The following is a 26,488-nucleotide window of genomic DNA, read 5'->3' as shown; positions in this document are numbered from 1 at the left end:
TTCAGATGTCACGTAGCTGCAAACATACCTGTTCAGAATGATGAAATCACGTGAAATTAAGGATCCACCGTCATGGAAGGAGGGAAAAACAACCCACATCTACAAACATTTCCTTCCCCCAGAGGAAAGCACGAGAACAGCTCCTCAATTCAAAACTTCAGACAGGAAATGATGTCATTGTTGCATTCTGGGAATTGGAGGAAACTTCCGAGAGCTCCTGTATGGCTAAACAACATAAAATGCTGCACTTTATTTCATGCATTATTGAGGTAATGGTACCTTTTTAAAAGGAGAAAAAACAACAACACACAGTTCCATAGCAAACATGACATACACTTGTTTACTTATATCAGACTAGTGGCCACAGTGCAGCATTACACCGCATCACTGAGCAGACAGACGGTTTGTTTTTGGGGTTTGAAACACCAGAGCGGTTACAAGGCCTCTGAAACAGTAGTGAAGGTTTACAGCATGTCGGCATGGTAACGGAGATGTTAACAGTATGGATCATCAGTTCATTCCCAAGAAAGTGGCTCAGCCCTAAAAAGTCTGCAGTCTCTCAACACATCTTCACAATTAGACTTTTAAAATGTGTTTTTGAAGTTGAATTTGACGCCCAAATGTTAAAAAGTGGGAGCTTTTCTATGTCCCCAGGGTCCCAAAGACTCTGGTTCAGTATTCTGTCCACACATTCAGTAAACTTCTGCTATATTAAGTCATATTGAGTACATTTAGAGCTGGGACACATCGTTTGCAGGTTCCCATCGTAGAGTTGGCGAACCAGCTCGTTGTCATTCCCAGGTTGTTTTTTATATATGTTTAACAGAGGGTCCTTTGTCATGTTCCCATTATGTGAAATATACATCCGGGGAACATATGAACCCATGTTGGGAAACTGCAGCCACACTGACAGAAAAATAAATAAAAAATCTGATCCCTTTTTATGAAAAATGGAAGATATGCACATTAGTTTAGAATATCATTATAGCTTATAGTTCCTTGCACACAAAAAAAGTCATTTTACTTTTGAAATGCAAAAGCTAGTTCAGTTAGGATGCTTACAACTATACAGCATTAGTTAGACCGGATACTGTAGTAACCCTATGTAGCAAGCTAACAAGCTGTCATCAATATCGAAGCATAAAACCAATCAGATCTATCGGTGAGGAAACGGCTGCTCGGCAGTCACAAACAGATGGCCCGTTTGTACAAAATCGATAAATACAGTCTGTGTTTCTAAAGAGCTGAAGACTTCAAACATGGCTGCCAGCGGTTGCATGACACAAGAGCTTTATTCTTAATGCGAGACAGCTCTATTTGGGCACTCGTAAACCCAGATGTGTGACCTACCTGCAGGAATGTCGGAGTACCAGCCTGTTTCATAATGAAAGGATTATTAAGGGAAGCATGTGTTCCCTTGGCAACGGTGAGATCACTTCTGGCTCAGTTTGCAAAAGAGTTGGCTTTGCATCCAGAAGTTATTCTGTGTCGTTATTTAGTCATTCTCCTCAGTTGAGGAGTCCGTATGGCTAAGAGGAAAAGATCAATCCGTCTATTTCTACAGCTTGGAGTCTACGAGTGGCATGCAACGGTGTGCCACCTTGGCGTCTCTTCATTAAATAAGCAGAGAAATAATGACCGGCAGCTCTGTGTTGACTAATGTTACAGTTTTAGTAAAGTTTGAAAAAGATTGAAATTGTATAAAGAGGATGATTTCCATCTCTGTGCGCTCAGTAGCACGTATTGAAAAGTAGAGGAATGAAGAGTGTTGCAGCTGCTACAGATTCTGTTAAAAATACACAAAGAGCGTAAGCACATAAAGCAGGAAAACTCTCCAGTAACGAGTCCGTGTCCATCGATCCATCGATCCATCGTATCGATCGAGTCTCCCTCATGAATCTGTCCGTTCCGTCTTTACCTCCAGACTCGTCCAGGTTCTTGTTGTACTCGATTGTTCAGCCTAACACTGTAATTATTGCTTGTCTACGCTATGAAGCAAGTGTGCCTCACTAAATCATTTATTTTTTTTACCAAAAAGTAAAAATGATAATCAGGTGAACAGTCGGTAGAAGTAGGAACAACACGCAGGAACTCATCCAACCACAGCGACACCGATGAAATGGACCTGTGATCTCTGTTTTCATCACAGCACTACTGTGTCCGACACACCTGGACACAAAGACACAGACATTCATGGACCGAACCCCCAGAGCAGCGTGTCCTGAGGCCCAGCTGAAGCACCCTAAACACGTGTGTGTGTGTGTGTGTGTGTGTGTTACATGTCACACCGCCGTGTGTCTTGAATTCTCGTTTCCGGGCGACGAGGGAATCTTCCCGGTGAACTGGCTGAAGCTGGCGGCCCTGCACCGGGCCCTCGGCCCTCCGTCTCCGGCCGGGCCCGGCGTGGGACCCGGGGGAAGAGTACTGTAGCGACCCGGGACGGCCGAGCCCGGGTTGGGGTTGGGGTTGAGCGTGTGGCTGCCGGGTCGGAGGGTGGCGTCCTTGGAGAAGAGGCTCTGGATAAGCTGGAATTTTTCCTTCTCCTCCCGTAAGAAGACATCGACCAGGAGCTTCTTCTCCCGTTTGAACTGCTCCACGATGGTTTTGGGGATGTCGGGGATCCCCCAGGCCACTACGAGGGAGAGGAACATCACCAGGTTCTGGAGGAGGGAGAGGAGAGGAGGAGATGGAGATGGGACACTCGGTATGTAAACGGCGTGACAATGAAAACTGAGTGGCATCGTGGAGGAAACCCAACGAGCTCATACCTGGAACAGAATGACGAAGGCCAGCCTTGCAGCCAGGACACACCAGTACTGTTTGGAGAACGTGTACGGCTCTGGAGACCAAGGGGGTTCCCTGTAGTCCTTGTACCTAGGAGAACAAGAGTAGGGATGCTGAAAATGGACAAAGTGAAATTGAATCGTTTGATTCCTTTGTTTGGGATCAAGTAGGTAGATATTAGCACGAGCAGGTACTGTGTATGAGTATGATATTTAATACACTGAGATCATAAATGAAGTAAGAAGTAGGTTCATTTTCTCAATCTGACTACTTTTTGCCCCCTGCTGGCCATTAGAAAGACTGTTCACTTTTAAGTACCGGAGGTAAGGCAAGGAAGGACCCGCCCACTATGTTTGATTGACAGGTGATCACTGAGCGATGCAGTGTGTGAAGCGGTCCTCCTCCATACCGTGATCCGGATTCATCTTTACCTGCCCCGGGTCAAACGTCCCGCTTCTCCACTCGGGACGACTCAAAGTGCAATCGGGTTCATTAGGAGTCCTCGTCTTTGTTTTCCTTCTAATACTCTAAACGGCCCAAAACACAAACCATATGTCCAGGGAGCGGCCGATGGCGTAACACGAGGACAAGGAATCAAAGAGAAGAAAGCAACAACGAGGAAAGCAACATCGGCGGAATAACGACAAAATGAAACATCTGTTTTTGTAATAAGAGAAATGTGAAGTCCCATGTTAATTCAAGGCTTGAGGATATTAAAGATCTAACACACAAATTACATTCTTTAGCCACCCTCCGGTTAGTCATTTATGAATTTACATCATTGTATAAATTCGGTCAAATTATTATTTATGAAAAAACCTTTCAAATAGATTCTTTCCAGATCTGCTGCCCATCTGATGGGCTATCCGGTAAAACGAAGGGAGCATTTTTCATTAACCGCCAACCAATTAATTCACCGGCTGCGATGAATAACGGGTTCATTACGTTCCACCTCAGGCCTGTGTTCGAGGTGGAACAACACCTGGCTCATCATAAATGAGGACCACAAGCATTCTTGAACAGAGCAAACCTCAACAACACACCGGACCACCGCTACACAGCAACAAAGGATGCCTATCGCTCTCTTTCCACCAGCTTCTGGGACCGTCGGACCAGCGTCTGGTTCTTTATCTCCCGACTCAGATTTTTCTGTTCCAGATTGTCGCAGGAATCCCGGGAAATTGACTTGTTTAAAAGAAAAGGTGCAACTTTGGTTCAAGTCAAAATGATTTGGACATATTTCAAGCAAACAAAGAGAAATATGCATTAACCTATGGGTTCCCAACCTGACCAGCGTACGGTGAGTTTTAACCAGGTACCAAGCTGGTGGGAAATCTTACTCATCTTCTGAAATAATGACGTTATGCAGCTGTTCTTTGCCTTTTGCTGCAACTTTTAGGACTGGACCTGCATGATCTGCAGATTAATCTGGTGCCTGCTGATGTAACTCAAAGGACTGCTTTTCACTGAAGTATCTTGTATGATTTAATATGGCAAATAAATGAATTGATTACTAACATAAAACATTATATTTCCAAGGAAAAGGAAAGAGGTTGGACGTTTATTCCTGTTTCCCAGGATTAAACTGTAGGGAGGAGATATTTGCTGAATTTGATAAATAAAATATTGGATTTGAATCTCTGACTGCACCTTTATCCTATAGTTTGAGTCAGTTTGTGTTCAGTAATTCCTGGTAAAAAGCCAAGTTTTACCAAGCCGTTTCCTGTTGGATGCAAGCACTCCTCAAAAACATAAAGAGGGCTCCCCCTCTTCATGGTAAACTTCAGGGTTTATTTATAAGACAACTGTTTGGATGCGGTCAGTCATCCACATGTGGACACATGAAAGAAGCCAGCAGGCCTCAATCAAAATCATCCCGTCAGCAAAGTAGCCAGTTGGTCCGAGGGACAGTCGAGTCTGTAACCGCTTAAAAGCCTACGAGACTTAATACAATTTATCAAAAAGCAATAAACAATGACACAGTTATTTTCCAGCCATTAGTCTGTAATGTAGGCCACGACACTTCCTGCTGAGCAATCTGAGGAAAATAAAAATCACTTATCACTTCTTTGAATCTTTAATGAAAAAGTATTTTTAATATATTCAAAGTAATCAGATTCAGAGCAGCGGTGGCCTGATGGCAACACATGCAGCAATGATGGTTTCAAGGACGGAAACCTTGTGTAGAGACAATAATACACTGCTTTTCCTTTTTAACATGATAAATACGCTTTAAAACTATGAGGCAAGTTTATTTGTAAAGCACCATTCATACACGAGGCGATTCAAAGTGCTTTACAGTGACAGAGAAATACATTAATAGCCAGAAAGACATTAGGGCCCATAAAGTGACATTTGAGCAGCAGATTACTAATCTGACCATCCACCAACCCTAGAAGATGTTCCATAAAACAGGAGAGAGGAGTGGACAGTGAAGGGCAGGGGTGAATCTGGAGTAGAAGTGGTGTCTAGTCTTTATGTTTGGGATCCATTTTCACAGCAGCTACTCTAAAGGAGTCAGCCTTTCCCTGTGGGCTGCTAAGTAAGTCGTGAGACAAGGCATCCCACTGTTAATCTAGATAACATCTTTGACCAGAAAGAAAAAGCCTCCTTCCAAACCACTGAATGTACAGAAGAGATCAAAGACACTGAGATTTATTGACATAGGTCGGCGTCATGTGGAGAAAAAGCCATATATATATATATATATATATATATATATATATATATATAGAGAGAGAGAGCAGTCCACCAGGCACAAAAACAAGGTTTCAAGCACGACATCGTTCATAAGAGGGGAAAAAACCCAAACAACTCAATCCACAAAATCAAAGCCACAAGAAGCAGCGAGTCGGCTTCAGGCTTCACAAACTCACTTCAGCTGGTTCTAAACCATCCGAGGAAGCAAGATCAATAACACTTGTTTCATTAGTACATCGTTCATTAAAAACATGCCTTTTGCAAGTCAGAGTCTACAGTCAACGTTACGTCTCAAGTCTTTGGTCACAAATCCAAGTCAAGCATTAATTGGTTTTCTATCTCTATAAAATACAACTATTAAAACGTGATGCATAATTGTTCATCAACTCTCCAGCATCATATTAGAATTGAGCTATTGCAAAATACTGCTCTTGGGCATCGATTACAACGAGGATTAGATTCATTAAAGAAGAGAAGGGATAAGTAAGCCATGCAGGGTTTCTGAGGGTCAGTTCTACTCATCGCAGGGAGCAAACACAACATACATAAGTCTTTAGTTTTTACTGCAGGGTTGAACATAAAGAACAGGCTTGGAGAGTCCAAAGAACTATTGACCCCAGCATAACAAAAATGTCTGGGAACTTGGAAGTAGGGACACCCGTAGTTCAGTCCACCACAAAAGCAAAGAAAGAAGAAACAATAAACCCCACAATTCCCCAATTTAAAAACTATTGCTTGCATACTATAAAGCCAAAACCCATTATTGTTTGTTAACAATGGCTGTGCGACCACAGCCAAACAATTTGACATAGATCTAGCAAAAAGAAAAAAAGCTGTTGCCTCTCCAAACATGGTGAACAAATACGTTCTTGCTCCTATTTGTACCTGGCATGCTGCCATGCCACACAATGACAAAGTATGTGGTTACATTGGGGGTCATATTCAAGACCATTTCTTGGCCCGGGAGCAGGGACTTCCTGAAATTGTGTTGTCACTGTGAGGTTGCCAGGCAACTATCAAAAACATCAGGATCTCCCGTTCCTGGCCAAGAAATCCTCCGGCATAGGTAACCCCTCTTCAAACCACATCCATTCTACATGTTTCTTTTTAAGGGATCATTTGTTTTAGATATGATGACTAGCTGCTTCCCCCCTCCAGTCCCAACGTCATATTTATTGGATGAGAATGTTAACAATTTTCTCATTTAACTCGCAGTAAGAAATCACCCATCTAGTCGTGCTTTCCGTTTAATTCAAATCAGCTAATAAACATACATTATTACCATCAGACTCTGAAGATGGCATTCTTTATCAGAACTGTAAATATCAGGCTAGAAATAAACACATTCTGCCTGTAAAGTACATTCTGCCCAAGTTTGTCTGGTTTAAAAATAATTCCAGATGAAAATATTTAATAGAATGATGGCAGAATTTAGTTTTAAGTTTAATACACCAATGCTTAAACCCAATTTTAAAATCTGTAAGCTTAATAAAAGTGTTTTTACAAAATGCATTAGAACTGGAAGTGCAGGAAATGCCAATCACCCTGGAAGAGGTCCAAAAGGTCCTTTACAGTAAACGCACAGCAGTTTAACATGCCAGCTCAATGTCATGGATCAGACATTCATCATTTAAAATGACACCATTGACACACACACACACACACACACACACACACACACACACACACACACACACACACACACACACACACACACTATGCCGTGAAAAAGATTCCTCCGAAGCCAAAATAGATAAAATGGCCTAATTGTCTGACTAAGTGCTTGACGAGCAGTATAGGAAGGAAGGAGGAGATGTGTGTGTGCATTGTGTGTGTGTCAGCAGGGACTTATGGTGTCTGATTGCTTCTCCTTATACAGTCATGTGTGAGGAATGCTGCCGTGAGAGTCAGCTCCTCTCTCCCTCTCTTTTTTCTTTGATCTATTTATTTTCTTCTTCCACTAGCCTTAAATATTTTACAGTATCTTGTCGTGGATCAACTTCCAATATGAACCACACTGTGAGACAAGACCTCTTACTCCAGTAAGAGTCACTTTAATTTGAGTTTGCCTGGATGGAATCAAATATGGAGTCATATTATCAAAGATATGTTTGTCCCTCTCTTTCTTTCTTGCCGTGTGTGTGTGTGTGTGTGTGTGTGTGTGTGTGTGTGTGTGTGTGTGTGTGTGTGTGTGTGTTTTGCAGACACTCCATGTTTGGTTATAACAGTGGAGCTCGGCAACAACTGGAGCATCAAACTCCATGTACTTTCACAAGACCAATAAGATGACAGTTAGTATGTGAGAGACTTGAGAACGAGTGTGTGAGTTCCTGACGGTTCCTGCTGCCAACTCAGTGCCCCCTTGGGATCCAGGAATACTTTTACGAGGGTCAGACCATTCCCATCCTTAAAACGCACACACACTTACACACACACACACACACTTACACACACACACGCTCACACAAAGCCTCCAATCACAAAATAGGGTTGTTGTACGGTAACATTATAGTTTAACCAATGATCTAAAGCACAGATCTTCAACAGGGTGGCCGATGAAGTCCCCGAAATGATTTGATCCCAAACTTTTGTTCTTTAATTTAAATGTAATCCAATAAGACACATTAACATGAATACAACCTATAATAAGCAATACATAAAGTAGGAATAATTTGCAAATGTCTTGTCTTTTATAGCACCAAACAAATGTTCTGTATTAATTCCTTTCACCTGGGTGATTGGGACACATAATGTATTCATTGCACCCTGTCAAACGTGATTACTGGTGCATTTAAATAGCAATAAACAGAGGATTGTATCTGAAAACAAAATATTCCAACTTTATGGGCAACAGCGTATAAATCTCCCTGTTTGTTTAATATTATGATGTAGAAATGCCAATATAGAATTAAAATGTGTTGTATAAATACATAAATCTGTCTACACTTCTTATTTTAATGGCTTAGCATTGTATACATATATCATAACAAAGAACTTTTATACATGGCACTATAGGCTGCAATACACGCCTGACATATCCAGGATTGAAAACGGTTTAAAAAGATAAAAGCCTTAAAGAGATAAAAGATCACAGTGATAAAATGAACCACGTCATCACCTGGCAATGCAGACGGGAGAAATGAAGGAATCTGAAACTCTGTCCACTGTTTGTGTTTCATCTTCGGATCTCTCTTTCCACAGAATTGTTAAGAGCAGAGAACAGTAACGGGTCTGGCATCCGGCTTACTTTGATCCAAAACCACTTCCATCCCTCTGCAGTGTATTACTTTCTCCCCTGGCTTTATACTGAGAGTAACAAGAAAAACATTTTAATCCAAAATATCCATCCAACATGTTCAGGCATTTATCATGAAGTAGAGCACTGATCACAGAGTCACTGATCTGTGAGATGTTCAACGCTCCATTCTGGTAACTGAATGTTGCCATCTAGGGATGGAAATGCAGATCAATCAAGTTAGTTATCTCAACAACTATTAGATGGATTGCCATTGCAACAAATACTTTCACACAGAACACTTTCTGGAACAAAGTAGATTTTTCTGAGCTCTTGCACCGTAAATTAAAATGTACACTACAGGTTCTGTAGTCCAAACCGAGCCAGCAAACTTTATTGCTTCTTTCAACAAAGTCCTATACATCTATACCACACAAATGTTTGCCAGAGGCAAACTTATTCAGAGCATTTTGTTCAAAGGAAACTCTATAAAATGCACTGTTGTTTTCAGACACAATCCTTTGTTTATTCCTATTTAAATGCACCAGTAATCACTTTTGACAGGGTGCAATGAATACATTATGTGTCCCAATCACCCAGGTGAAATGAATTAATACAGAACATTTGTTTGGCGCTATAAAAGAAAAGACATTTGCAAATGATTCCAACTTTATGGGCCACCCTGCAGTTAACAGTATCTTAGGCGATACAACAATTTAATTTTTAGGTAAATCTGAAGGAACACACTAGCTACCATACCTGTGAGACATCTTCATAATTCATGTAGGATGACATGTTTACTGCCTTGTGGCTCCAACACGTCTCTGATGTTTGTGCATTTGAATATATTCGTGAGAATCAGAAATCACACTGGAATCCATCACCTCACTCCTTGGCTTTAGCTTGAGTTCCAGGCGATAAGAGCGTTAACTACGGCCAACTTCCCATCAGCTCAAGGAACAGCCAACGTCTTGACGTTTAGCAGGTAGAAGCCTAGAAGTCTTGCTGTCATAATAATTTTCAAAACTAATCGAGACGATGATTTGTAACATGTAAAGCCTTCCGCTCACAAGAGCTTGTGGTGCACTTCGTCCGATCTCTTGTTTTTTCATCCTTGATCTGTTTATGTTGTGTAGTTGTTCTTTGCTTCCTGTAAATCACTGTCAGCGTCTGCCAAAATATAATTTGATTTAAAACTAACTAACGTCGGTATATCAACAATAGGGCAAAGCAAAGTAGGGAAATTGCTTTTTTCTCTTGCCCCTCCACATGAAGGTCAGCCAAATGACTGTAGGGGCTGAGGAAGATTTCATATTTGCTCAAAAGTACCTCAGCAAACTTTATACGATCAAGATAAACATTTTTATGAGAAAAGGTATGACCACTAAAATCATCAAAAGATGATGTATTACCTCAGTAAACATTGTAAGCATGAGTTTATGGCCTCAATCGCTAGTTCCAAGTCCTATTCAATCCAGCATGATGTTCATTTAGTCCCATTACAGTTCATTACAACCGTTTAGATGGTGACGGCCATAACACCAGACTCAAGGCTTGCCAAACGGCGAAATGCCACAAACCAATGGGTGACATCACGCTGACATTGTCCACTTCTATAATATGCTCAATGCTTTGTTCTATCTATCAGTCATCTAGCACTGTGAATACAGTAGAGAAAACATGTCTGCAGATAAGTAGAGTGATGCTCTGCCCACTGATGCAGAAACTGTCTTCAACTCGCTCACACTGCTGTTTTTAAATGTAATTAAATATGCAATACCTTAGCGGTTGGCCTCTGTCACACCATCCATCTATTTAGCCAAACATCCAACTACAGTGCCTCTCCCCTCCTTCCTTTCCTCTGTCTTCTTTCTACATATTTCCACGTTTCCTTATCCCCAGCTTTATGTTATCTTTGTTTCTTTCTTATCTTGTTCAGTAACGCCCCTCATCCCTCCATTCTCTGTTCATCCAACCATTCTTTACCCCATTGCTTCCCTCCTGTGTATAATCATCAAAGAAAGAAAGAAAGAACTGTCTGGATATCTGACATACTTTGAATTACACACTGAGTTGAATCATTTGCCTTCAGCGGCAAATATGGCGTCTGGATACAGTCTGTACATCTACACTATACAGCACGACACCCACTGCACACACACACACACCCTTATTGGAACATTCTCCAGCCAATTTCATGCCAAGACTGAAGGGCCTTCAGTATCTTGTCGTGATTCCGGCGTGACGTACCACACAACATTGGCACAAAGACTGTATTCTTGCATTGTAATCATTTGCTGTCTTATGTAACAGCAGGCTGACCTCTGTCTGTGGGCGCCGGCATTCGTGACCTTTTCTTCTGCAGCTCTTTATATTGATTATTACGAAAGAGCTGCTTGCCACTGGCATGAATGAAAATGCAAAGATACAATAGTACACTGTATTTCTAAATCTGTAAAATCATCAACCCCACCCCATCTCGGACAAAACCATGTGCTGTTTATTCACTAGATGCTGGACTGACCTTTGGACATTAACAATGGGATAACCTGTAGGCATTAAATGCTTTAACTGTGGTTCTTAAAAGAGTACACACTATTCTTTATTACCAGCAAATGCCTTATCTTATCATTCAATTGTGCCGGAATTATGCAATCCATGTCCACCAAACAAGTTTGTGCACGACTGCCCACTTTGTTCTTCTTCATTGAATATACCACTCTATGCAGATGATATAGTATTGTATTTATATCACATAGTGGTCAGTAAAGGGCTGTTGCATCCAGTGTGAATGTAAGAAAGTGCAAATGTTACCAAAAAGTTTCTTGATATGAATAAAGCCAAGAGAATGAAATCATCATCGGCTCAAATGAATCAGCTCCATGAACCAAAGAAGAGACACCCATCAGTTGAATTAAATGAATATTAGCCTTGAAATAAGCATGATAATAGTAGATATTTGTTTTTAGATACAGAGATACAGTGTTTTATGTATTGGATAAGGTCAAAGTTATGAACCATGACGAAACAGTAATGTTTACTCCCCCCCCTCCCTGGCTGTCTGAACCTCTGCGAACCAACAGATCATTGTTGCGAGCGTCAGAGAGAAAATGGAAGAAATCGGGACAGCACGAGGACCTTGCTCACTACCACCTCCTCCTCTCTGACTTCACCTCAACTGTTTCGGCAGCTAAATCTGCCTTCTACCTGGCAAAGATTAACTCTTCTGCCTCCAACCCCAGGAAACTCTTCTCCATGTTCTCTTCCCTCCTCACCCCTCCTACCCCTCCGCCCCCTTCCTTCCTTACTGCCGATGACTTTGCAACTTACTTTACCAAGAAAGTAAATGACATCAGCTCATCATTCACGCCTATTCCCTCCCAGAAGACATCTCCCCCAACTCTCAACTCGGATGGTCTTACCAGCTTTAGCCCCCTCACCTCTGAAGACGTTCACGCACTTGTTACATCGAACCGTGCCACCACCTGCTCCCTTGACCCGATTCCCTCCTCTCTTCTCCAGGACATCTCACACGACATCTTGCCATTCCTCACCACCCTGATCAACTCCTCCCTCACCTCAGGTGTCATTCCAGCGGATTTTAAGACCGCTATCGTGAAGCCTCTCCTGAAAAAACCCACCCTTGACGCTACTGACATCCAAAGCTACAGACCTGTATCTCTTCTTTCATTCCTCTCTAAAACCTTGGAACGTGCTGCCTACAACCAACTGTCATCCTATCTCTTGCGGAAGAACCTCCTAGACCCTAACCAATCAGGATTCAGGACTGCCCACTCCACTGAGACGGCCCTCCTCACTGTGACCGAGTCCCTGCGAGACGCCAAAACATCATCCAACTCCTCCGTTCTCATTCTCCTTGACCTATCTGCTGCATTCGACACAGTCAACCACCAAATTCTCCTCTCCACTCTGGCTGAACTTGGCATAACCGACTCTGCTCTCACCTGGTTTACATCATACCTGACAAACCGCACCTTTCAGGTCACATGGAATGGCTCTATGTCCAAACCCTGCTCTCTGGACACGGGTGTCCCTCAAGGCTCAGTATTAGGACCGCTTCTGTTCTCACTATACACCAGATCACTAGGTTCTGTTATCACATCGCATGGATTCTCCTACCATTGCTACGCTGATGACACCCAGCTGTTCCTCTCTTTTCCCCCGTCCTCTGACGCTCACATTGCAACTCGCATCTCGGACTGTCTGGCTGACATCTCTGTCTGGACAACTGCACATCACCTCAAGCTTAACCTGAATAAAACCGAACTCCTCTTCATCCCAGGGAAAGACTGCCCTCACATGGACCTGTCGGTCACTGTTGAGGGCATCACAGTATTTCCTTCCTCAACTGCGAGGAACCTGGGTGTAATCCTCGATGACCAACTATCCTGCACCCCCAACATCACTGCTGTGGCCCGATCCTGCAGATTTGCCCTCTACAATATCCGCAGGATTCGGACCTTCCTCACAAAGGATGCAACGCAGCTCTTGGTCCAAGCACTGGTCATCTCCCGCCTTGACTACTGCAACTCTCTCCTGGCCGGACTCCCGGCCTATGCGATTAAACCATTGCAGCGTATCCAGAACGCTGCAGCACGCCTTATCTTCAACCTACCCAAATTCTCCCACGTGACCCCCCTCCTCCGTGACCTCCACTGGCTCCCTGTTGCAGCACGCATCCAATTCAAGACGATGACACTGGCCTTCAGGGCCATCAATGGAACGGCACCTGCCTACCTTCAAACACTGGTCAAACCTCATGCCCCGAAGCGAGCACTCCGCTCCTCTACTTCAGCTGGCCGGCTGGTACCACCATCGCTGAAATCAAACAAATGTCGCTCAGCAAAGTCCAGACTCTTCTCTGTTCTGGCGCCTCAGTGGTGGAACGAACTCCCGACCAATATCAGGACAGCAGAGTCATTTGCCATCTTCCGAAAAAGGCTCAAGACTCACCTGTTCAGACTTCACCTCGACTCTACATAGCATGACCCACTAACACCCTCCCTCGACCCCCCCCCCCCCCCCCCCCACCCGCAAAAAAAAAAAAAAAAAAAAAAAAAACTCGGATCGTAGCACTGTTACTCTTGAAGTACTACTTTACTCAGATGAGGACCTAACACTTGTTCTATTTTTAGCTCTTACTGCATCGGCAATGATACGTCGTGGTTTCTTTGTTTCCTTCTTTTGACAAATGTACTTATTGTAAGTCGCTTTGGACAAAAGCGTCTGCTAAATGACCTAAATGTAAATGTAAATGTTATTCATCAACTTAGACAAAATCCCCCAAACTGAAATCATCTGATGTAAAAAATAGATAAATGCACAAAGTTCCCCACTGTCAGTAAATAGAAAATTATATCAGAAAACAAGAAACAATTAGGGCTGTGTGCAAAAATTCGTAGGGGTGTCCCCGATAAGATTTGACATTCTGATTGGTCAAAGTTTGCCTGAACGCCGAATCATGAGTTTTGTTAATGCCGCCGCACTGGCAAGGTCTATGACTGGGGAATACCAGGAGGGAAATTCTTCAAATTTGGCACAAATGTCCACCTGGACTCAGATATAAACTGATCTGATTTTGGTGGTCAAACAGTAAAGTTCAAGGTCAATGTGATCCTCAGGAATGCCATGAGCAAACTTCTTCAAAGTTGGCGCAAACATCTGTTCCCTCTCAAGGATGTTGGCATACCAGAATAGGCTATATATCATGATTTATTGGGACAAAAATGTAAACCAGACATTCATCACGCTCATATACCCAGAATGGAATAATTCTTTTTTTTCAGAGGCACAATTTGATTTTAAAATTGGCAGTAGAATCAGGCTCAAATAGTCGACTATTTGGGGTCACCCCTCCTCATCAATGCATGTGCTTGTTTAATTGCATGAAGAGGTTTCTATTTTGATTTAAATGTATGGCCTATTGAGGATGAAGGCTAAATAAAATAATAATATTTCTAAATGCCTGTCACAAAGATTATTAAGTTAAAAGTTAACAGAACTATTGCTACTAATATCTGTGCTTGCACGGGTGTTTGTTTGTGTGTTTTACCGGCAGACGGAGATGTTCCCTTGCTCTATGTTCTGCGGTGCCGTGCCAGGTTTGAAATTTGACACATTGAAGTGGGAGAGCGTGTGGTCGATGAAGCCGTGCATGGTGCCGGTCTGACTGAACATGTACTGGTAGACCAGCCGAGGGATGAAGTCTGACGTGAAGGAGATCACAAAGGCCTAACGGAGATAAAAGAAAACAGACAAAGTGAGACATTTCTATTTTATCCAGTAAAACTTAAGCAATTTGTAAAAACTCCCCCTTCGCTTGTATGGGTAGATCTGCCAGAGGTCAAAAGTTTATTTTTATATAAGCACAGTATTTCAGTAATGTATTAACTCAGTAAAGTCTGTGGAAGTGATACAAGATACACAAAAGGGGAATTCTGCGCCCAGTTTTTTTCCGCTGCCTTGAAGCTCATGGGGCAGCTTTAGTGTTTGTATATGTGTCAAATGCCCCATAAGCTCTAGAATAAATAAAAACTCCCGCTGCTTAATCCGGCACAAATCTCTTTAGTATTAAAAGTAAACGGAATAGGATATGGTTCGGTGGTGAAGGACCCCACAACACCCCTTGACCTCGACAGATCAGCATCGGGAGGTGTTTTAGACAGGACTCCCCACAAGGTCATGACGGATTACATCTCAGAGTCTACATACAGGTTAAATCTCTATTTAATATGAAATATTATCTTTCTTAACAATTGATCATTTAAAGTATATATGCAACCCACAGGCATGCAGCTCCACTCTTGTTTTAGTGAGATCATTTTCTAGGATATTGAGACAGGGATGGCGCCATACACTAATTCCTATGTGGAGGTCGGATTTAAAAATAACTTTTTGGGGGTATTTTTTAATAATTTTTTGTCATATATTGTTAAAAAGGTGTACAATATGAATGAATGTGAATGAAGGGTAAAAAAGGATATTTTTCCTTTCAGCTCGACTTTGACGAGACTAATCACACCTGTTGTGAGCTACCGCTACAAAAATTCCTTTCATTGCTTTGACCCCATACATTATTATCCAACAACATTTGAAACCACTCCTCCCAGCCAGAGCATCACTCACAAACCTTAAACATTTGCAGGCAAGACCAGCAACAGACATGCTAGCCAGTTGGACATTATTCAGTTGTTTAAAACGATTTGAGAAGTAAACAACGTTATGTAAAGTCACTCAACCTGCATGTGCTACCATGTGACGTGACTTGGGGGTGTGTTCACAGCGTTTCCACAGCAAAACCAGAAATACTGAGAATGTGGAAATCATGTTCCAGGACAAAACAAGATTTTACAGGACATTTTACCTTTTACCTTTAATTTTTCATGCGTTTTCAATGATTTGGAAACTTTTTTCAAGGTTTTCTATCAGATTGTAGATTGTTTTGGTGTGAGTTGCCAAGTGTTGTAGGTAACAACTGCCTGCTCTGGAATATATAATACTATACTATATAATACTCGGCTAGCTAAAAAAAAAAATACATTTGAGCCCCACAAGGTCTGTGGATCTTATCTTATCTTATCTTGAGAAACTACATCATGATTTCTGGAAAAAGACATCATCATTGCTGTTTTGCAGAGTGCCATCTAGTCTCATTATATACATGCTGTATGTATTTTTGACCGCAATTATTTGAGATAATGTACTGATCTTGTGTCCTGAAAAAACTGAATATTGTTACTTCAGTATGATGTAATTACTTTGAAATGCAGTATTTCACTAAATGAGTCAAATGCAGATTCACAGAATAAACCACATACGTTACAATTGACATAGAAAATATCTATTAGGCTGTAAAGTAATCCGTCCTATTTCCCTCCATATCTGACCTGGTGACTCACATTTAAAAATGCACTGGCCACGCTGCTGGAGAGCCACAGTGGCCTCTGTGAATGTCCTATTTGTTAACACTAATGTGTCAGTGCTGACTTGTGCTCTCCGTGGGACCGTAAAACAGTCCCATTATGTAGATGCATTATGTAGCATGCAGTTCTTGTGCAGTATCTGCCTTCATCACTTATTCAATACGCAGATTGATGCAGGGACATCGCATTAATACTTACATTTATAATGACTGAGAATTTTCCCATTCCACTCAGTATGTTGTACCATATACCTACAGAAAGAAGAGAGAATGAGTGGTTCAACATTTGTTGTGATGGCTTATGAATTAAAGTAAACATGGTTGTCAAAGTCAGAGTTTGTCCTGTGTACATAACTGTATCCATGATGTCATTCTCCAATATTCATTATCTTGCTGTTAATCCCAGTCACCTCATGTTTTGAATGCAGTGATCACGAGTACCTTCTGGCGTGCGTCACGCCGGCTTACCAATGTCTTTAGCGCGTACGGCGACCGGCCTGCGTAGCTCCGTGACAAACTTCTTGGCATCCAGTCGGATCTCGATGACATTGTTGAGCAGAGCGAAGAGCGGCGCGAGCGGGAACGAGGCCACGAACAGAGAGACGAAACCAAACTGGATGACTGGAGAAAAGAGATCAACGATCATCAAACATGCTCCAGTCTTTGTAGTGGTACAGAACGTCGACATATGCTGTTAAATCAATTCAGGTGTTAGCATGTGTGTGTCTATCTAGAGTTGTTTTCAGATACGAGTGTCAGAAATGCCTCCGATACAGCCCATGTGCAACTCCAGACAAATATGAGAGAAGTGTGGTAACACAAACATTTGTTTTTAACCCACTGGTCCTGGATCTCCACCTGTTATAAACGTTTTTAATCATAATTATACTGATGATAATATATCTGTATTAAAATGTGTGTGGTTGTCTGCTGGAGTCCTCACAAACACTACCAAACTGACTACATCACTCATGGAAAATCCCACTGCTCGGACTTATGTAATTCGTTATGACAGACATAAAGATAACCCAAGCTACAATTTTCTACCGGAGGGCACAGTTTAAACAAAGACTGCCTTCAAGTTTCTCGCAGCAGTTTGATGCAGAAAATAAATCAGATGCTTTTGAGGTTAAGGTCTACGTCATAGTATCATGGGTGTCTACTACTCTGTCTACTTCTGCCCTGCTACAAACATAACAAAGTGTTTTGCCTATTTTTGTTATTGCCTCGTGGCAGAGTTCTCAGGCAGTGGCAGCGGTTTAATATCACTTTATTCTTTGTCCAGCTTTATCTCAAAGCACATCCAAGTTGGGGTATTTTGAGCTTAGGCCGTCTGAAAAGGTTGTTCAGTAATTCGATTTTCTAGTCTGAAAGAGTCTAGAAAAACACTTTTAAAGATGGAAGTTCACTTTAAGGTAACTCCAGTGGTGTGGACAGTCACACTGGAGGTTGGATAATGCGTATATTTGCTGTCACGTTTATGTTATGTCTAGATCTCTGGCTGTTATGGCTAAAAAACGTAATGAGAGCTATTAGAATGTGAGAGAATAATAAACAAATGAAAGAATTGTACAATATTCATGTTTAAAAAAATGGCAGATATCATGGCAATCAGCAATAATCACATATCTCATAACGAGCACACTACTTTTCTGCTTGTGTTGTCCTTAGCTTGCAATAGATATTAGCGTTTCTACACCAACGAAGCAGTCATAACATGATGACGGCAGTAATGTGAGTAAGGAGAGACCCATGTGTACGCTGTATTCTGGTTTTATCAATGTAATTAATGTCGGATAATTAAAAGACTATATTTGCAGGACGTGAAAATGTCCGTCAAAGTTAAGGAACTAGTGGAAAATGCATTGTGGCAGACTGCAATGCATGTTGGGACGTCCGAGTGACCACAGGATCTTCACAATTACAAATGCTATGTAGGATACAAACTCACTTCCTGCGTTTCTCTGAAAGAGCGTCGTTCTATGTGTTCTGCTATAGTTGATGTAAAAAAGAAGCCTTACATCGGCGAGAGAGAGACTCTGCAGGGAAAAACACATTTCAACCCGCCACGAAGACGCCGTCAGATTGACGTTGGTGAATAGTCATTCAGTCTGGTCAGGAGTCACGCTGCCTGTCCGGGCTCACCCTGTGGTTCAGATGATGCCTTTTAAGGTTAAATACTCCACTCCACCGGCTAAACTGGGACTTTTTATGATTTAGCAGTGTGTGTGTGTGTGTGTGTGTGTGTGTGTGTGTTATGTAAGTCAGTCTAATCTAATATCCCAGGGACATAGCATCCATGACTAATTATTAAAACTAAAGTTGATGGGGAATTTATTGGACAGTACACCAGCATCACACGCAAACTATTGGTCCTGCAGGGCTCGTTCTGCAGCAGCTGCTTGGTCACCACCCAGGGCTCCAGACTGCTACCTTCGAGTTGTATTTCAGAGACAATGCGACTAAATTTCATAACTAGGAGCACAGCTGTGACTTTTAGATATGCCCCACATTTTCTTGTCCACAAAAAATCATGATCACATATCATGTGAAACACCAGGAGGGTGCAAAAATGTGTGTGTGTGTGTGTGTGTGTGTGTGTGTGTGTGTGTGTGTGTGTGTGTGTGTGTGTGTGTGTGTGTGTCTTCCACATCAACAACGGGTGGTGGGTTTTTGCGGTGGCGGTTAATTACATTCATTGCTTGTAAAAAAAAAGTGACATTTATAATTGATGCGCAAGTGCAAAGTAATTATGTAATACCTCTGGACAGACAGACAGAATCATTTCTTAAAGCACCCACTCACATTTCTTTTCTCACACATTGTTATTTCTGTAAATTGTTGTTGATGAACCAGACTTTTGTGCTGTTGCTCTTGAAATTTTCAGTAAGGAGCATCAGTTTGTCTGGAGGTCACCACCTTAGATAGTAGCTCAATAACAGAAAACTGGGCGCTGTAAAAAAGACTAGTCCAGGCTTGCTACTGCAGCTTCCCTTCAGCCACAGGAAGGTCAAAGATCAGCTGCAGTAAGCCTGCAACTTGTGCAGTATAACGTAGTTAAAAAAGTAGTTTGCCTGTGTTTTAAATAGGGATGTTTTAGTGGAGATGCATGGATTAATGAGACTTTAAATTAGACTGCACAACGTAGTTTTGCTGCCGTTGATTTACTTCAGCCCAACAAGAAGTAAATCATCCACAGTTTTTGGCATGCGAGAAAAACAATGTTTTCATCAAGATTCATGGTAACTGGTTGAGTTATGAGCGCTTATACAAATGGTCATTTTGTGGGTGACGTATTGCTTTAAAAATACAACATTTATCACAGTATTTCTGCTGCAAACTTTCACTAGATGATGAAAACACGTTCACCTGCTTCCTAAGAAAGTGCAGGGGCAACATGAGAAAAACGAGGCAGGTTGCCTGACTTGCTGTACGCCTCCGATCGGAACAGTGGAACTTTAGCGGTGTGGGAACGGGGATTTCCAGCGAGCCGGAGACTGACGGCTTCACCTCGGGACGCCACGCCGAGACAAAGAGTGGCGAGGAAGAAAATACGTCAGCGGGGGCCGCGAGTGCTCGAGGGCAAGCTTAGAATAACCTCGCCATCCACCTGAGCCGAGGTTGACGGGTTCGACGACACACACCTTAACACAAGCACCAGTTCTCACAGAGACGTGCACAAATACAACACGGCTTCAATACAGAGCCAGAACTAGCCATTCATACATCTAACAGCTATGTGTGAGTGTGTGTTTACATGTAGGGCTCAGACATTTCTTACATTCCTTGCTGTGCCCTGCAGCGACATGAGCGTCTCGTTTTTTCTCTCCCTCAACTCTCTGTCTTCGCTCCATAGCACATGGAATCTCCACATTGTAATCTCACGGCATAGTAGAAAGTAATAATAATAATAAATAACTTCTCAAGGCTGTGCTGAACTTAGGTCCTGGTTCCACCAAACAATACAAGGACATGCTTTTACATTTTTTTAAATATAAAAGTATCCATCCCTGTTGTGCAGATACGTCAGACCACCACAAGTTTGTGCCATTTAACTCCAATATATTGAAGAGAAGGGAAATATCTCAAAATCTAGGCACCTGAAAACCAATTTGATAAGTACTGCAGGTAAGAGGAATTTTAAGTCCCTTTAAAGATACAGTTGGTCACTTAAATACAAGTAACCTATTGTCATATTTGCTCAAACTGTCACTATATGCTGACAAACAATCCATGCAAACATTTTGACACAACACAGGTTGTGCAGACTTTAGTGGTTGTATCATTATACTGGTGCAGCTTGTTTCGTGACTCCCAGTTACAACTTTCTCCCTCAATAATGGACCAATTTCAAATAGTGTTGTCTTCATACGTCCCTTAGAAATGGGGTCCAGACTGAAAAATGTACCCTTTAAACTTTGGCACAAATATTTACATAAACACAGACTGGATGGAGGGTGAAGGACTAGATATGATCTTTCTCTTTGAAAAAACACATGTGACACATTTTTTAGGTGTTATAATCTCTAGAGGGGATCTTTAATATTTTTCTTTGAAGAACAGCTGCCATCAGCAGTCTGTAAATGAAACAGTTAATTAATTAATCCAAAAAAAATTAAAATGTAAAACAGCCGGATTACAATCTCCTTGATCTCTGCAAACAAATATCCCGTTCAGCCTGTTCTTCATCAAAACAAAAGGATTTATTTTTTCACCCATCAAACATTATCACTGAGCAGTTGTTGGTTTGTTTTGACTGCAGATGGTTGTAATGATACAAAAGGCCATCCTATGGTTGTGTGTGTGTGTGTGTGTGTGTGTGTGTGTGTGTGTGTGTGTGTGTGTGTGTGTGTGTGTTGTCAGACATGACAAACCAACACCTGTAGCTCTTTATTGGCTCCATATAGTAACTTTCCCCCCAAAGCCAATGAATCAGTCAGCTTCTTTAAACTATATAACCTATGGATGACCTTAAAGGGACAGTTCACCCCATAATTAAACATACATTTATCTCCTCTAACCTGCAGAGCTATTTATCAATCTAGGTAGTGTTTTGATGTGAGCTGCCTATGGAGATCACGGCCATAGAGGTGTCTGCCTTCTCTCAACAAAAAAAAAAAAAAAATACATTTGGAAAAGCTCAAGAGCAATGTCTCTTTTCAGAAATTGTAACCATGTTACTCAAGAGAATCCACAGACCTTGTTTTGGGGGCAGTTTCATGTATATGAAACATATGTTATTGGAGAGGAAACAGACATCCCTTGAGCATATATCTGGGCAACTCACACCAAAACAATCTAGGTAGATAAAAGGCACTACTAAGAAGGATGAAAAATATTTAGATTTTATAGTGAACTCTCCCTATTATCATGATTGTCTGCAGACTAAGGCCCTGATCACGCTGAGACCCGTTGGAACGGGCATGGCCGCTATAAAAATACCCCTTGGCCAAGTGCGTTGGGTAAAACGGTGACAAGTTGTTTACTTTTAAAGTCCACACTGTTCTCTACTTCCTCCTCTCGGCTCCCAAACATCTACAGATGCCTGTCTTTTCCCAAAAGAGAGTGATGGACCTAAACTGTATGAGCACAGTTTAATTTGCCATCAAATTCAGACAGCCGGGGAAGAACAAAGTAACCTTTTTTATTTTCTATTTGAACGACGAGCAAAAAACAAGTTGAATTCTGGCATTCCAACCAAAACAGCTGTAAGACGAAGGCCATGGCGAATCGAACTGAAGGCCACTCAAACTAAAATGTCACTTTCAAATCACTCACTGGCCTTACATATCAAACAAGTCCATCCAAATACACAGCTGGGAATGATTCTGCATGTGGGAGGAAAAATCTTTAGTCTCTCGTGTTTATGTGCTTTGGTTTGTGAATGACATGAATGTAAATTAACTATTGATTATGCATTGTGTGTGTGTGTGTGTGTGTGTGGACTCACTCATCTCCATGTATTCAGGCGTGAGGCCTTCAAAGGGAGCCAGTGCGTAGTCCAGGTTCCACTGCTGTGGAGGCCTCTCCTCCTCCATCTCCTTCTCCGCTTGACCTTTGTCCTTTAACGCTCGCACCAGCTTCTTCAACTTCCTGTCAGGACGGAGGGAGAGGTGGGAAAAATCAGAAATTACATTTGACAAATGGAATGTAGCTGCGACTAAAGAGGAGTCCGACTGATGCAATGTTGTCAGAAACTAATCTACAGAGAATGATATAGCTGATTTAAACAGCCACTCTGAATAACTGGTGTATTGCTTTTTGCCACAATGTCTTTTTATATTCAAGTGGCGTTAAAGCTAAAGTTGGTAGCTTGAAGAAAAATCACTTCATGTCATGACAGATGACATGAGACCGATAATCTGTGGAAAAATCAGTTAACATTTACAGTTAATTGTTATTTCATATCCAACACAGTAGTGCGAAGTTGCTCCTATTCATGCAAGGTAAATTACATCGTATTTCAACTGAATAAGCATTTATCGCAGTTAAAATAATAATAAAATAATAATTTATAAATTAATCCACACAAACACACACACCAACACACACACACCAACACACACACACACACACACACACCAACACACCAACACACACACCATCATGCAAGGAGTCAGTGAAAGCATAAATGTTTGCTGTCCTTTAAACACACAAACAACCTTATAAAGTAGATGAAGAAACACATGTCCACACACACACACACACAAACACACACACACACGTAATCTATTTGAGTATATGCACACACTCTCCAGACACATCTCATGTTACTGCTGTTGGTCTTGAAAGTGATGAGAGGTTTTCTGATGTGGGTCAGGATTCTATTCTTTTCTCCCACGTTGCATCAATTTCATCGTTTTTACTGCCAGATCACATATCTTGTGAAAAATGCAAGGCATGACTCAAAATGCAACCACAAGTTCAATTGTGTAATGTGCCAGTCAAAATAAAAACATCATGTTATTTCATTAGACCGTAGTTTTAGCCACACTAGCATTTAGCCGTATTTTTGATACGAATGTTAATGTGGAAACTCATTCAGATTATTATCAACTAACTACCGCTCTATGCAGCTTTTAACCGAGCGTTAAATTGAACTTAAGGCCTCGATATTTTCTGAGAAGTTGGTGTTTTCAAACACTCTATATTGGACTCACATGAACGAGATGAAACATGACACCAAATGGGATGAGGCAGACAAGTAGGCAACTGTTCACCAGGTAAACCATAAGGGCTGTTTATTTTTCTGCCCTCTAGTGGTCAAAATCACATAATACAACTTTAAATAATTAAAATGAAAAAAAAATGTTTAAGTTTAAGTTCTTGAGTTTAATCTGATAAATTATGACTAAATATAATAACTATAATATTCCCTGTGTTACTGTACGTGATATACCGAAGGTATAACAGCGTAACAACTACATTTCCTTTTTTTTAATTTTGTTTCTTCTTTCTTTATTTTTGTACATTTTTGAAAATTTGGAAACATTGAAAGTAACGGTTCCTATTTGTAATGCAACTTAAAAACTTGACGACTTTCAGGCAAATCGAGAGTTGTAGGCAGTATGTTTTTTTTGTTTTTTCTTGTAAAATATGTGTAGCCTCAAGCCTCTCCCTCCGTACCACCTCTGTGAAGTACGATTCCTTGTAGGCACACAAACTGCGGCCCAATTCTGGGGCTGCATGATTTGAAGTCCACATTTCAAACCTCAATAAGTCACAGTACGTTAACAAGCCTGTCCAAGGCTCCTCCAAATGCAGCAAAAGCACACCCTTGTTTTATAATTCAACAACCCAGGACTGTAGTGGGCCAGTCGCTTGTGTCGGTCTCTTGGGCGTGAGCTCAGAATGACGTGGCTGTGAAGTCTCCGTAGAATTGAATCTGCTTTGGGACTATGCTTTTTTTTTTTTTTTTTTTTAAATGGACAGGTTCATCTCTTACATCCTTTGACGAGAGCTTTTAAAACCTGTGAAAACCTCTCATGAACTGCCTCAGGAGTGTTGTTTTTTTACTGTCGGGCTCCCAGGTGGAGAAAGCTTTTAAGTGGATGAATGTGAAACAGATGAGGAGTTGGTATGTAAATGGTACGATGGTATGTGCAGTGGCTCACTGATCCCTCAGGACGTCTCGGAGAAACCAGCGTGTTTGAAGAGCCTCACCAAACAGGACAGGAGGTCAAGCTGTGCTTACAGCAACGGTAACAGTGCAGCCCGAAGCCAAAAGGCACTTCTGTTGTGTGACAGTTGCTAGAAACAGAGCTGACCTCCGACCTTTGGGATTTGCATGTAAAAGCTGAGCTGTTGCACAAGTTGAGGAACCACTGTACAGACACGGGAGGAATGTTATTAGAATGAGAAAGGGGAGAGGGAATGTAATAAGTGCTTATGAGTGATGCAGGTGGAGGTGTGTGTGATGGGTGTCAGAGAATGAGGCAAGTCCACAGAAATAGCTACGTAATAATATCCTGCTTTGTTATTTCTGCATTCCATGTTTCCATATCGAGAAAACGTCACACATCCAAAAGAAGGAATGTAGTTTACTTACGGGATGCCGATCTCAAAGATGTTGTTCTGGATCAGCTGCTTTCCCAGCATGATGATGCTGAGCTGAATGCACAACTCGATGAGGCAGCCTCCTGGTGCACACTGTGGGAGACGCCACACTTCAGTCGTGCACAATACCACATTGTGTTTCACTTATTCAGCCACATGAAAAGAAACACACGCAAAGTTGAAACAACAAACCTCTTCCATCCGATAATCATTGAAGACATACACATAATTTCCAGGTCGTCCAGCAAACCTGCAAAAACGCACAAAACACACAATGAGGGCTGAGGAGCTTCGCTTGGATTCACCCAGCAGCAATTTATTTATTCATCCACAATCTGAAGGATTAAATGTACCTTCTGGGTTTGAGAAAAGTCTCCACATTAAGCTAAATAAACCCAGAAAAGCTCAAAACAAGCACATGAAACGTTTTGGGAATACATGTTTTCACAGGACAAAAGAAAAAATCCTGCACACTTGAATATGGGACTTACCGGCCCTTGAAGAAAGCCACATAGAAGATGGGTGCGTATGCGTTCATGAACTTGAGCAAGAAGGCTTTCAGGATGAGACGCTCCTCAAAGGTGGTTTCTGTTTTGGGAATCTCTGAAAACAGATGAAAGTATAAGATTTAGCTTGGTGTTGTTTTGTGAGGGGGGCCAGATTGAATGTTAAAGGTTCTAAATCCCAAATAATTCTCCTCAACATGGAGACGGCTCGTTTGCACCAAAGGTGCCATCGTGCCAGTTTTTATAAATTTAGTGAGAAATGTTAATTAACACCAGCACGGGTGAAAGTACAGTCATAGCATTTAGCTTAAAAACACACGTTTTAAGTTAATATTTAGCTCTTTGAAAGCATGAATGAAGGCGACCGTTTGTTGAAATACTGCGTTTGGCTATTATTGGACTTTTTCTAAAGGATGTTAAAGCTTTTTTTTACAGTATGTTTCTTGAGTCCCGGGTGACGGCAGCAGAACACAGAGTTGGAAGTGGTAATTCTTCCAGGCTGACTTGAATTTGAGTCATAACATGATCACTGTGCTGGAAGTAGGTTAAAATACTAGCACTTTTCACATGACACATCCCCTCTCTCTCACACACACACACACACTCAAACACTCTCCCTCTTTCTCACACTTCTCCTTCCCATTATTTCCCTCTATTTCACAGGTTTTGAATATGAATGTAAATGTGGTTGAAACCTCCTGGGACGACTGATGGGACGACTGGAGCGTGAAAACATCAAAGTTTCATCAAATAGTCCACCAAGAA

The 26,488-nt window shown here is 41.6% G+C and overlaps 1 protein-coding gene across 3 annotated transcripts in view; it reads right to left on the bottom strand.

Moving 5' to 3' along the window:
* Positions 1-298: 298 nt before the first annotated feature.
* Positions 299-26,488, bottom strand: part of ano2b (anoctamin 2b) — a 53,728-nt gene continuing 27,538 nt past the window's right edge. For all 3 annotated transcript variants that reach the window (XM_084039187.1, XM_084039188.1, XM_084039186.1), the window contains 9 exons: positions 25,709-25,820; positions 25,410-25,467; positions 25,210-25,310; positions 22,612-22,754; positions 17,130-17,282; positions 16,861-16,913; positions 14,793-14,971; positions 2,769-2,874; positions 299-2,660 (listed from right to left, as the gene is read on the bottom strand). In XM_084039187.1, the coding sequence (XP_083895313.1) occupies positions 2,283-2,660; positions 2,769-2,874; positions 14,793-14,971; positions 16,861-16,913; positions 17,130-17,282; positions 22,612-22,754; positions 25,210-25,310; positions 25,410-25,467; positions 25,709-25,820 (1,283 nt within the window). In that variant the 3' untranslated portion in view covers positions 299-2,282. The remainder of the gene's footprint in view (positions 2,661-2,768; positions 2,875-14,792; positions 14,972-16,860; positions 16,914-17,129; positions 17,283-22,611; positions 22,755-25,209; positions 25,311-25,409; positions 25,468-25,708; positions 25,821-26,488) is intronic.

The sequence above is a fragment of the Eutrigla gurnardus genome (genome assembly GCF_963514095.1).
Source record: "Eutrigla gurnardus genome assembly, chromosome: 21".
NCBI lineage: Eukaryota > Metazoa > Chordata > Actinopteri > Perciformes > Triglidae > Eutrigla > Eutrigla gurnardus.
This window is presented reverse-complemented; position numbering and strand designations above follow the sequence as displayed.